The following is a 12,353-nucleotide window of genomic DNA, read 5'->3' on the forward strand; positions in this document are numbered from 1 at the left end:
GCTCTTGTTACTGGCACATGATTGGGGGGGTGCTCTTGTTACTGGCACATGATTGGGGGGGTGCTCTTGTTACTGGCACATGATTGGGGGAGGTGCTCTTGTTTCTGGCACATGATTGGGGGAGGTGCTCTTGTTTCCTGCACATGATTGGGGGGGTGCTCTTGTTACTGGCACATGATTGGGGGGGTGCTCTTGTTACTGGCACATGATTGGGGGGGGTGCTCTTGTTACTGGCACATGATTGGGGGGGGTGCTCTTGTTACTGGCACATGATTGGGGGGGTGCTCTTGTTACTGGCACATGATTGGGGGGGTGCTCTTGTTACTGGCACATGATTGGGGGGGTGCTCTTGTTACTGGCACATGATGATTGGAGGGCATCTATGGTGGCACATCTTACTAGCACATGATTCGGGGGGGGGTGCTCTTGTTACTGGCACGTGATTGGGGGAGGTGCTCTTGTTACTGGCACATGATGATTGGAGGTCATCTATGGGGGCACATCTTACTGGCACCTGATTGGGGGGGGGTGCTGTTGTTACTGGCACATGATTCGGGGGGGTGCTCTTGTTACTGGCACATGATTGGGGGGAGGTACTCTTGTTACTGGCACATGATGATTGGAGGGCATCTATGGGGGCACTTATTACTGGCACATTATTGGGGTGCACCATAGGGGGCATCTACTGAGGCCACAAAGGGGTATTTTATATGGGGGGCGCTGTAGAGTAGCATTTTATACTGGGACACATTATGGTGGGTACTATGGGGAAGGGGGGAGAGGAGTACTATGGGGTCATCTACGGGGGGCACTAAGAAGGGGTATTTTATAGTTGCAAATTATGGGGGACACTGAGGGCATCTACTGGGGCACTATATAAGGGCACTGTCACATTATAAGGAGAATTATTTCTCCTGGGGGGGGGCATTATGGTGGGCTTTATTACTCCCCCATGATATGACCCCCTAGTAGCAGCACCAGCCTCTCCCTGCTCTGCTATCTTTCTGTACCTTCTCCAAATCCTTATTATGAAATCTCTCTCATTAGGATAAAGCACAACATCAGCTCCACCGAGCCCCCGGCCAAAGTGTTGAAGTGGCGTCCGAGATCCCTAAGGACCAAGCCAAGCAATTGTAAGTTTTCATGTGAAATATGTTTGTTATACACTGTGCCCCACAATATACAGTATACCTCTACACTGTGTAGTCTGTTCTATAAGCACCATTGTTTTGTGGCGGAGGACAAAAAATAATCTGGAAGTGCCCCTCCCAAGACCAGGCTCTGGATCCGCCACACCAGAAAACTGGCACACTGTACATCAGAAATCTATACCAGCTCCTGGCTGGAGTTGATTTCCGTACTGGTGGATGGGCAGAGGAAGATTTAACATTTATTAAGAACCTCTTAATAAATTGGTTGGATTTTCCTCTGGCAGGGTTTTTGCTAAGACTCGCGTGTGAAACCCCAGCATCCGTAAATGACCCCCACTATGTTCTTGCGGCTGCCATCCTTTTCGGTAAAACGAAATGCCATACATAAGTCTTTAATCTCAGTGTGCTCTTCTGATCATAAGATATATACGGGAACTGATTAATGGACTGAAATCAATGTAAAATCTGTAATAAATCTGCTTGTGTTGTCTGTTAGATATTAGTATCTCCTTTTCTTTGTGCGGGTCATTGTAGTGCATGTGTTGAATTTAAACCTCACCCCTAAGAAGAACCTTTTTCCAAGGCTTAAATACTGATGACCTATCCTTTGGATTGGATGATTGGTAGGGGTGTGAATCGAGAAAAAAAAGCTTTATGTGGTGAAGTTTGTTAGATCTGAGAACCATTGACCTTTATGATAAGAGAGTCCGTATGCATCCCGTAAAGCAATTGAATATGAAAGAATTGATACAGGGAATTTCACACACAGCTTTATTTATAATAAAAACAAACACTGCTGTTTTTTGAGCTAAAGCCAGAAGTGGGTCCAGCAGGAAGGAGAAGCCATCGGCCTAGTTTCTATTCTTTTTTTATTCCTCTTGTGGCTTTGGCTCAAAAACTGCTTAAAGGCTCATGCACACGACCGTATGGCTTTTTCAGTGTTTAACTGTCTGTTTTTTATGGATCGGTTGTTCCGTTTTTTGTTTAAGTTGTCTTTTTCAGTTTTTCCGTTTCGTTTTTCTGTATGCCATATACAGTAATTATTACATAGAAAAAATTGGGCTGGGCATAACATTTTCAATAGATGGTTCCACAAAAACGGAACGGATACGGAAGACATACGAATGCATTTCCGTATGTGTTCCGTTTTTTTTTTGCGGACCCATTGACTTGAATGGAGCCAAGCACCGTGATTTGCGGAGAAGAATAAGACATGTTCTATCTTTTCACGGTACGGAAATACTGAAACGGAATGCACACGGAGACGCTTCCGTTTTTTTTGCTGAACCATTGAAATGAATGGTTCAGTATATGTACCGCATACTGAACAAAAAAAATGGCCAGTATACTGAACGCAAAATCCTGTCGTGTGCATGAGCCCTAATTCTTCCAAAAAACTGTGTGTACTAGCCCCTTAAGCACAATGAGATTTTTCTTTTTTCTTTTTTTTTTAAACTCAGCCTTCCTAAAGCCATAACTTTTTTTTCCGTTTTTATAGCCGTATGAGGTCTTGTTTTTTTTGCTGGGCAAGTTGTGCCTTCTAATACAGTGAGAAACTGGAAAAAGTTCCTAATGGGGGGGGGGGGAGGGGGGGGAATTGTGGGAAAAAAGCAATTCTGACATAGTTTTATGGGTTTAGTTTTTACAGCTTTCTGTATACGGTAATACTGACCTGTTTGTTTTATTCTGCAGGTCAGTACAATTACAGCGATACCACATTTGTATAGTTTTTGTTTTACTCCTTTATGAAAAAATAAATAAACTTTGAAAAAAACTAGATTTGCATTGCCACATTCTGACCCCCATAACTCTTTTATAGTTCTAAATAATCTACTAATGAGACTGGCTCTCAACAAATCGCCTGTATTTTATTAATTCACTATTTGTATAAACATTCATTACGGACGTGTGAATGTAGCCTAAGGGTTTATTCACACGTCCGTTTTTTCTTTCCTGATCTGTTCCGTTTTATGCGGAACAGATCTGGACCAGTTCTGTACCCATTCATTTTCAATGGGTCCTGGAAAAAAATCGGACAGCACAATGTGTGCTGTCCGTTTCCGTTGTTCCGTTCCGCATGTCCGAAAAAATATAAAACTTGTCCTATTCTTTTCCGCAAAAATCGGATCCTGGTACAATACAAAGTCAATGGATCCACAAAAAACGGAAGACATTCGTATGTCATTACGTATGTCATCCGTTTTATGTGGATTCCGTTCCTGGAAATTAAATTTTTATTTTATAAACTTTTATTCATTTTTTTTTTTTTTTTTACATTTTCAAAGAAATCCAAACAACTTTATTTGCTTATTGAAATTTATACATGTTTTGCGGATCCGCAAAAAACGGATGACATACGGAAACATTTTCAGGAACAACGGATCCGCAAAAAACGGACCGAAAATCGGGATATAGAAAAATACTGACGTGTGAATGTAGCCTTAGTCGGGTCTTTGTGGTTTCCAGTCAGCTTGTGATCAACTTTGCGGATCCACACCCCGCCGCCTTAGAACGCTAGCGCGCTCCTTCAGATCCTGCCAGAGCGCCGTGTGTCAGCCCGATGATGTTCCGATTGCTTTCTGTCGGCATTCATTAGACGCGTTTCGAAACAGACTTGTTCCTTCCTCCGTGGTATATGTTCAAATGAATGTTTTCAGTGGCACATATATAGTCCCAACGAATGGCTGAGACGAGACGTGGACAGAGTTTTTTAATTAATTAATTGGATGTTAACAAAAGAAGTGTTTAAAATAATATAAACGAAGACGAGAACCATCTGAACACAGTTTGCATGCAGTTTTTATAAGTCCGAGAAACAAATACTTCACTTTAATTAATTATCTTTGAATCGCAATGTCTTATAGCATATGTTCCTGCACAGCTGCGTTTAGTTTTGCAGGCTCCTGACATGAAATTTCTCATCTGGTTAAGTGTGTACAGAGCTTGTACTGCATTGCGGGAAGTATAAAGTACAGGCATCGACAAGTGCATGCAGAGCTTTGGGGTACTGTTTGCTTGAGAATGGGTGCCCTGTCATACAGAGCACTACTATAGTTAACATTGCTAAATGTTCCTACGAAAAAAAAAAAAAAAGAAGCATGGTTCGCACATCCCCATATTATGTATTGATCTATTATTGCTTCTCAGCACAATCTACATGCTGTACCCGAGGCATTAGTATACGTTTTGATCAAAATGCATAGGCCCACTCACCACGCACCCCCTGCGGTCAGACTAAGCCCCTTTGGCATTGGCCAGCACCAACCCACAGGCACATCATCACTGCAGCAATAGCAGCCATGCTGCACTGCAGCATGTGAACAGATAGCTCACCTTTCCATGTGGTCTAAGGAACTACAAACTGAGACCTAGTAGGAGTGTTGGTACTCCTAGTAGTAATACCGCAGTACTGCGTGGTTGCCATTGTTGCTGTGCCGGTGGGTTGGTGGCTTTTTCTAGCAGTAGTGGTGGTGTTGGATTGCTGGGTCCCACCGCCTGCTGGTGCCGCGCTGTAGCGTCAATGGTCACCATGTGGTGCTGCACCAAATTAGAGTAAGTCCCCACTTGTGGAGGCAACCTTGGCATCGTGAATGGGCTTATGCATTTTGATCATAACGTATACCAATGTGTCATGTACAGTACCTATATAGAGGGTTGTGTACTTATGCAGAGAAGCAATGTCAGTTGTGCTGAGAAACAGTGATGCATAGCATGAGGTTCGATCCATGTTTTTCTCCTTTTTTTTGTTAGCTGTTCCTGCTAAAATGCTGACTGGAGGAGAGCTGCTGACTGGTGCCATCCATAGTCCTTATGTATAAAAAGGGACTGTGGAAGTAGCAAACAGCAGGGGAGGGGCTGTACAGTGAGAGCATCTTAAACTGATGCATGGTATAGCTCAGTTCATCAATGTGCCCGTCAATAATTTTTGTTAAATTTATCAAATTGCCACCAGCAGAATTCTGAATACAGCTCTGGGCTGTAATACCTTCTGCAACTCTCTAATGCGATATACTGGAAGTAAAGCTTTGCATTTACTGGCTCGTTGGTGAGACTTTGTTAGCATTTCTAGTTGCCTGTTGCATTAGCTTTCTAATTTATTTCTAATATATTTTTGATCATTTTAGAAACCTTTGCGAAGGATGGAAATTGAAGAGACTGGAGGTGGATTACTAACTCAAGTGAATGTTTTGACTGAACCTTATGATGTCTTGGTCCAACCTGAGGATCCTGCAAAAAGTAAAGATCTGAATTCTAAAGAACCAGTTTCCACTTACCCAGAAGCCCCCAGTGCAAAGATGTTAAAAATCGAGGAAATCAGTGACATGCCAACGACTGAGTAAGTCCGCACATAAACCCTTCTGTATATGGTATCCAAGGGGTTGTCTGGGTTCTAGATATTGATGACCTATCTTTAGGATAGATTATCAATATCAAATCTGTGAGAGCCCAACACCCAGCAGTCCCACCGATCAGCTGTTTTCAGCAGCCACTGGTAATAACACAGTGGATGGAGCCAGAAACTCTGTTCTCTGGGTAGTGGCCGTGCTGGGCTACTGCAGCTCTGCCCCCATTCACTTGAACAGCTGATGGTGGGGGTTTGGGGTGTCAGACCCCCACCGATCTCATATTGATGACCTATCCTATTGTTAGATCATCAATATCTAAAAGGTGGCAATCCCCTATAATTATTTCTGAAGTTTAGTGATCTGTTATCAACCTAACCAGGATCACTAATCCAATACTAGTAAAAAAGGAACAGGTTTAAAAGTGGTCATTCACATTTAAATTTTTTTAATACTTCTTAGGTTGGATAAATCCAGTCACAGTGTCAGTGTTGAGGAGTATTTTTACCCGAGGAGGAGTATGAACTTTGCAGTAATTCAAATGCATAGCATATAGGACTACACTTGTTCACATCTGTGTTGGAGGCTCCGCTTTGAACCTCTGTTGCAGATTCTGTCAAAAAGACCAGAGAAAAAAGCCTTGTATGCAGCATTTTCTCTGTCTGGTAAAAAGTTTTTGCCATACATTTAATGTACACATGTATAAAAAAAAAAATGTATATATGTTAACAGACGCCGCCATATTTTGGCATCTGTCACCATAGAATTCCATTGTAAAAAAAAAAAAAAAAGTATATGTTAGCACAGCGGCCCAGGACCGGGCCCTGGAAGATTGTTTGCCGGGCCGCGGCAATACAGAGGAGCCAAGATGCCAGGCGCATGCGCGCCCGACGCGCACATAACACACAGCGGGCGGTCTTACAGCAGGAAGGAAGGAGAGCGTTCCTTCCAACTGTGATCCCGGCCAGCCACTGCCACCAATGAGGAGAGAGGGGGCGGAGGAGGGGAGGGACTGTGGCCAATGTGCCACCAATGATAATTAACCAGAACATGGGTCCGGACTTTATTAACTAAGTAGCAGGATATGTAGATCTCCCTGCACTTACTTTTATATCTGGGTGCCGCTCCGTTCGCCTGCTGTGGACCCAATTACATTCTCCCGTGCTGTATGCTAATTACTACTATCGGAACACCAGGGAGGAGACATCAGCTTCTCTCCCTGGGCGTTCCTTCTTCCTGGCTTCCTGGCTGTAGAGCTGTCCAATCACTGCATACAGCACGGGAGACGGTAATGGGGGCCACAGCGGGCCAACGGAGCGGCGCCCAGATATAATAGTAAGTGCAGGGAGATCCCTGGGTGCCGCTCTACATGTCCTGCTACTTAGTTAATAAAGTATGGACCCATGAAAGGTCCTCTTACAGATACAGGAGGCGGGTGTGGCACCTGAGGGGTTAACTGCCGCTGATCGCAGCTCCCTGTCAGAGGTCGGGTGTCGGCTATGTGATTCTGCCGCACCTGCCTCCTGTATCTGTATTAAAGGTTAATTATCAGTGCTCAGGGGACCACCAGCCCCCCCCCCCCCGTATTAAAATCAAGGCTCCGATCGGTTACCATGGCAGCCAGGACGCTACTGAAGCCCTGGCTGCCATTGTCAGCTCCCTGCTGCTGTGTGCACAAAGCCCAGGGCAGCAGGGAGAGTGTGAAGTCCTATTCACCCTAATATAGCTCTATCAGGGTAAATAGGACAAGGGATGAAAAGATCCCAGGTTCTAGCCCCTAAGCGGGGAAATAGTTATTAAATAAAAAGTTTAAAAAAAACACCAAAATATTAAGTATAAATCACCCCTTTCCCAATTTTACATATAACATATATAAACAATAAATAAATAAACATATTACATATTGCCCCGTCTGAAAGGTCCAAACTATTAAAATATAAAAAAAAATTCCTATGTGGTGAATGCCGTAACAGAAAAAAAAATGGATGTGGGGCAGGGTGTGATGCATGTGGGGCAGGGTGTGATGATCACACACTGCACTACATACATCACAGGCTGCTGCTGTCACCTTGTTCTGTGCCTCCATCTTGATGTCCGGACATAGTCATAGTCTTCTTGATGTCTGGGACATATCTGCTGTGGTCCTTGAGCAGCGTGTCCTGCTCTCGTTGGTACAGCCATCCTTAGGAGCCGGCCCCTCCTTCTTTCATCTCCCGCCAGCTTCCCCTGCTGCAGAGGTCTGTATTGCTGTGGCACCCGCCCAAACTAACCAATAGAAAAGCTCTGTGCTGTGAAGAGCTTTGCTATTGGTTATTGCAGGCACAGGCAGCATCGCTGTGCTGCCTGTGCTGTTCACAGTTCTGAATGTAGGGGAAAAGTCTAAGGCGTATTGGTACCCCTTAGACTTTTTCCAGGGAGTAAAATGGCCTGAAGAGGTGTCAATGATGCTTGTACAGGCGTTATTGCAACCTCTGTGTGTGTGATACCACGGACTGTGTCTTTTGCACACTCCTACATTTTATTCCTGGGAGCAGCATGAGGGGCAGCCAGTCAGCAGTGCATAAGAGAAGTAGAGAACACCAGGATAGACTTCAGTACAGAGATACAAAGAGGCTGAGCACAGTGAATATGGCTGGCTTTGATGCTTTGCACCAAAGTCTCTCCTCAGCCTCCGCTTCTTATTAGGATTAGAAGAAGATAAGGCCAGACCATAGCTGCCAGGGCCGAAAAACGGAAGGAACATACTGGAGTAGGTCCGAAGAATGATTCCTTCTGGTTGGCCAAAATACTCCAGTCTGACACGACTGGTCTTTCTTTACTCCACTGCAGCAATGACCTGTTGTCTTAATGGCAGTAAATCATTGGCCACAGTGGTGACATTTCAACCTCAATGATGGCACCACTTTAGCCAGTGATTTGAAAGGTAAGTACACATTTGACATTACTATGTTAAACCATACTTACCTCATCTAAAACAGTACGGCTAGCTTCACATTAGCACTTGTACTTCCGGCAGGGAATAACCTGCCCGATCTCTCTGCATTGCCAGAAGCTACACCGTTGCCAAACTGCCCCATTAACTATAATGGGGACCAGAAGAAATCTGGCCACAGCCCAGCAAATATGTCTAGAATCCTGCTGAAAATACAAGCGCTAGTGTGAATCTAGCCTAAGGGATTCCCATCTGAGACACTTTAATCCTAGTAGAGCTATCATATATGTAATGCACATGATATATACCTTCCTACAAAGAAAATTAAAGGAGTTTTCCAGGATTTTAATATTGATGACCTATTCTCAGGATCCACATTATCATATCAATCACATTTATTTTTTACATTACTGCCTGTGAAGGCAAAATTGAGCATATTCCCTTACCCTGCAGCAAATCCACTAGTGCCACATCTAATTAGTGGCTCTATGTTCTGATCCCCCCACCCCGTGACATCTGTATGTCTTCATTACCTGTTGAAAGGGACATGTCCGGTGTCGGCACGGCTGCCGATGGTTTTTCTGCAACATTTCGGCGCGGCTGTCCACATCAACATTATGCGATAAAAACTGCCATGTGAGCGGGCCCTTACAGCTCCAGTATATGCCAACAAGTCCTGATATTCATGAGCTCCTGGCTTTCTGTGCCCCCTGCCACTGACTAACCGTTTTTTCCAACTGAATCAGCAGCAGGTGGGCAGAAAAAGCCAGGAGCTTATGAATATGGGACTCATCGGTATGCAATACAAGGTTTTAGCAAAGCGGCAGGGTCAACTAAGGAAAGTAGGGATCTGTCACTAGTATATGTTTCCCTTAGGACCCCATAAAACTGGTGACAGATTCTCTAACGGTCAATACTTTCTCTAACTAGCTAATATAGCCATGAATACAGCTCCCACAAAGGATGTAACCCAGATCTTCTACCCTCCCCACATTCCACAACTAACAAGATTTGACCATAATATACCAGACAGAAAGCACATGAGGTGAGAGAAAACTATTTTATTTTTTAAGAGTTAAATAAAAATAAATAACGAACATTAAATCCGTGAATGCTTGAAAACTCTGCAGGTCTTATGTCAGGTGCCTGGTCACTGATGGCAAGTCCAAGATTATCATTCAATACTGATGTTATTAAGAACGTCTGATGTTATCATGGTGGAACTGTTTTTGATGTTAAGTCCTTTATTCCAATGTCCTGATGTTGCAACAGCAGAAGACTGCACTAAGAAATCCCGATTTCTGGGCCTTTGCGCCTCTGCTGCTGCTGTTCTTTCTGAGACATTTTGGAATCCACCACTTTCTTCTCTTATGGATCTTTTCACTTTCCTCCTCTTCCTCGCCGATTTCATCAAGGTCAAAGCAATTTTGGAATCTTCTTAGTCCAATGATGTTGTCTTGCTTGTACATATCTCCATTCTCTTCCTCGCCATCCTGTATCCACTCTCCTTCCTCATTCTCTTCCTCTTCAGGAATGGTCTCTAGACTGGGCCAAAAGACCTCTCCAAATTGAGAAGGCCAGAATGCTGGCTCTGCCTCCTCGACTTTCTTCCTCCATTTCTCATCTGGGTAGTCCTCACTGTCCATATTCAATGGGTACAAACTGCACACCAACACTGAAAATACTCCACTGTCAACTACAACCCTCAAGAGAATGTTAGCTCTGCAGCTCCCTATATAATGTGTCTGATGTCACAATGTCCAAAGAACCAAAGATGGACAGCCAATCAAATTCTCTCTTGTTTGCATGTGGTTCACAATCTCACACTGAACACAATATTCACTTATTTCTCAGAACATCAACAACGATATAAACACGTGAACAATTATAACCACAAGTTCAGTATACTAGAAAACATATTTGCCCAGATTTAAGTGTCTGCACCTAGTATCTGTCTAAAAAGTAGAGCATATTGGCACAACTTTTTCCAACTTGCTTGAGAAGTGGAAAACATTTAGTGGGAAAAGGGCATAAAAATTGTAAGCTCATATCACCGCTTTGTATTTCCATTGTTTTGCTCCAATTTATTATTATTATTTTTTTTATCATGCACACAGAATATTTTGTCCGGTATTTTTGACGGCCCTGAATGGAGTCTCCAATGCCGATGTGAACAAGCCCTTAGCCAATTGATAGTTGTTATAGAGTCAGAGAGAAGTGTCTAGCTGTGCACCACATCTGGAGAAGATAAGGTGTTGTCTGAGAGCTAAAGTATGTGGGAGCTTTCTTAGCTGAATTCAAAGAATGTGGTCCACATCTCTATTAGTCCCCCCTTGGACCTCATTCTTTCCCTAACAAAAGCCTAGCACATCTGTCCCCTTGCTTTGAATCCTCTTCGCCAGCTTCCATGACAACCTAGCATGACACTGGACTTAGCATGGGAAAGTCAGATGTCAATCCCTATGGTCGATGATCTACAGGTGGTGTTGTAAGCAGGAAGGGGGGCTAACAGAGCTAAGTGGACTTTGTCTCCCATCCTTATGGAGGTCTCCCATGAGCATCTCCGGGGTAGCCTCAGCTACGACTTTGAACAAAAACACATCAAACAATTAACGCAAATAGCAGAATTAAAGATAAAAGTCAGGAATAGGAAGTAAGTCCTTTTAGGGCATTCATGACCTGGTCATTGATTAGTGTGAACATAAGAACTATCAATACTGGGAGTCTTTGGGCTTTACTATTAATGGGTCACTGGGCTACAAGTATCGGACTGTAACAGCTTTGTTATTCCTTTTGCACACCTCTTCCCCAGCCCAGAAACCTATTTTTACTATCTTAATAAGAATCCATATTCTTTTAGTCAGGATCAGCAGTCACACAAGGGGGAACAAGAAACATCCTTTCAAGTCTCCAGACTCAAGTCTCCAGACTCAATACTTTCTTGAAATGACTCGAATTAGGCTTTCCTTCAAGCCTCACTTGTGGTCAACAACACTTGGAATGGACCATCAAACCAGGATTTGAGGACAGGACTTTTCTAACGTGTCTTTTTACCACCACCCAATCTCCAGACACAAGTGGGTGGGTTCCTGGTGCTTTATCAACATCTGGAAGTGAAGCAAAAACTCGAGAATGTATTTTAGTCAAACGCTTGTGCAAACTAATCACATAATCTGTCAGACAACCATGTTGCATCTGGAGCCACTGTGGGAAATACAATCCTGTCCTAGGGCCTGACCCACAAAGGACCTTATAGGGACTAAGGCCTGTCTCACGGTTAGGGGTATACATTACTGAAAATACGGCTACCAGCAGGCACTCTGTTCATGGCTTACCAGTCTCTGCCATGGCTTTTTTAACTTTTACCTTTAGTGTCCCGTTCAGTTCCTTTTTCCCCTACTCTATCGCTGCTTTGTGGATGGTACGAAACATGTAAGGCGTGTTCTACACCCAAAACCTTCATTATCTTCTGCATCACTTCACCTGTGAAGTGAACACCTGTGTCACTTTCAATGGTCTCAGGTACCCCATACCTGCATACAACTTCGGCCATAATCTTCTTTGCTGTGGTCTTAGCAACCAAGTATGCTTCTGGCCATCCTGAAAACAAGTCATCACACTCACTCACACTATGCATACTCATACATGCCCCCCTTGGGTAGTTGAAGGTAGTCTGCAAGTGTTGAAACAGATACAAAGGGCAAGACGTGTGTTTCTGGGGTACCTTAACCACCTTGTCTCACGTTGTTTTGGGCAAAAATCATACATCCTTGAGTATATCTAACTGCTACAGTGCTAAACCCTTGGGCGTACCATGCGCTATGTACTAAATCACACACAGCAGCTTCTGACTGGTGCGTCACCCCATGGGTTGCCTGTGCCATCGTGGATTAGAGGGACCTGGGAAGGCATAGTTTCCCTTGGAAC

At 43.8% G+C, this 12,353-nt stretch overlaps 1 protein-coding gene across 1 annotated transcript in view; it reads left to right on the forward strand.

The window, feature by feature from the left end:
• Positions 1-12,353, forward strand: part of RPAP3 (RNA polymerase II associated protein 3) — a 74,926-nt gene that overhangs the window by 36,980 nt on the left and 25,593 nt on the right. The window contains exon 13 of the mRNA XM_040410518.1: positions 5,276-5,487. Coding sequence (XP_040266452.1) covers positions 5,276-5,487 — 212 coding nt within the window. The remainder of the gene's footprint in view (positions 1-5,275; positions 5,488-12,353) is intronic.

The sequence above is a fragment of the Bufo bufo genome, chromosome 1 (assembly GCF_905171765.1).
Source record: "Bufo bufo chromosome 1, aBufBuf1.1, whole genome shotgun sequence".
Lineage (NCBI taxonomy): Eukaryota > Metazoa > Chordata > Amphibia > Anura > Bufonidae > Bufo > Bufo bufo.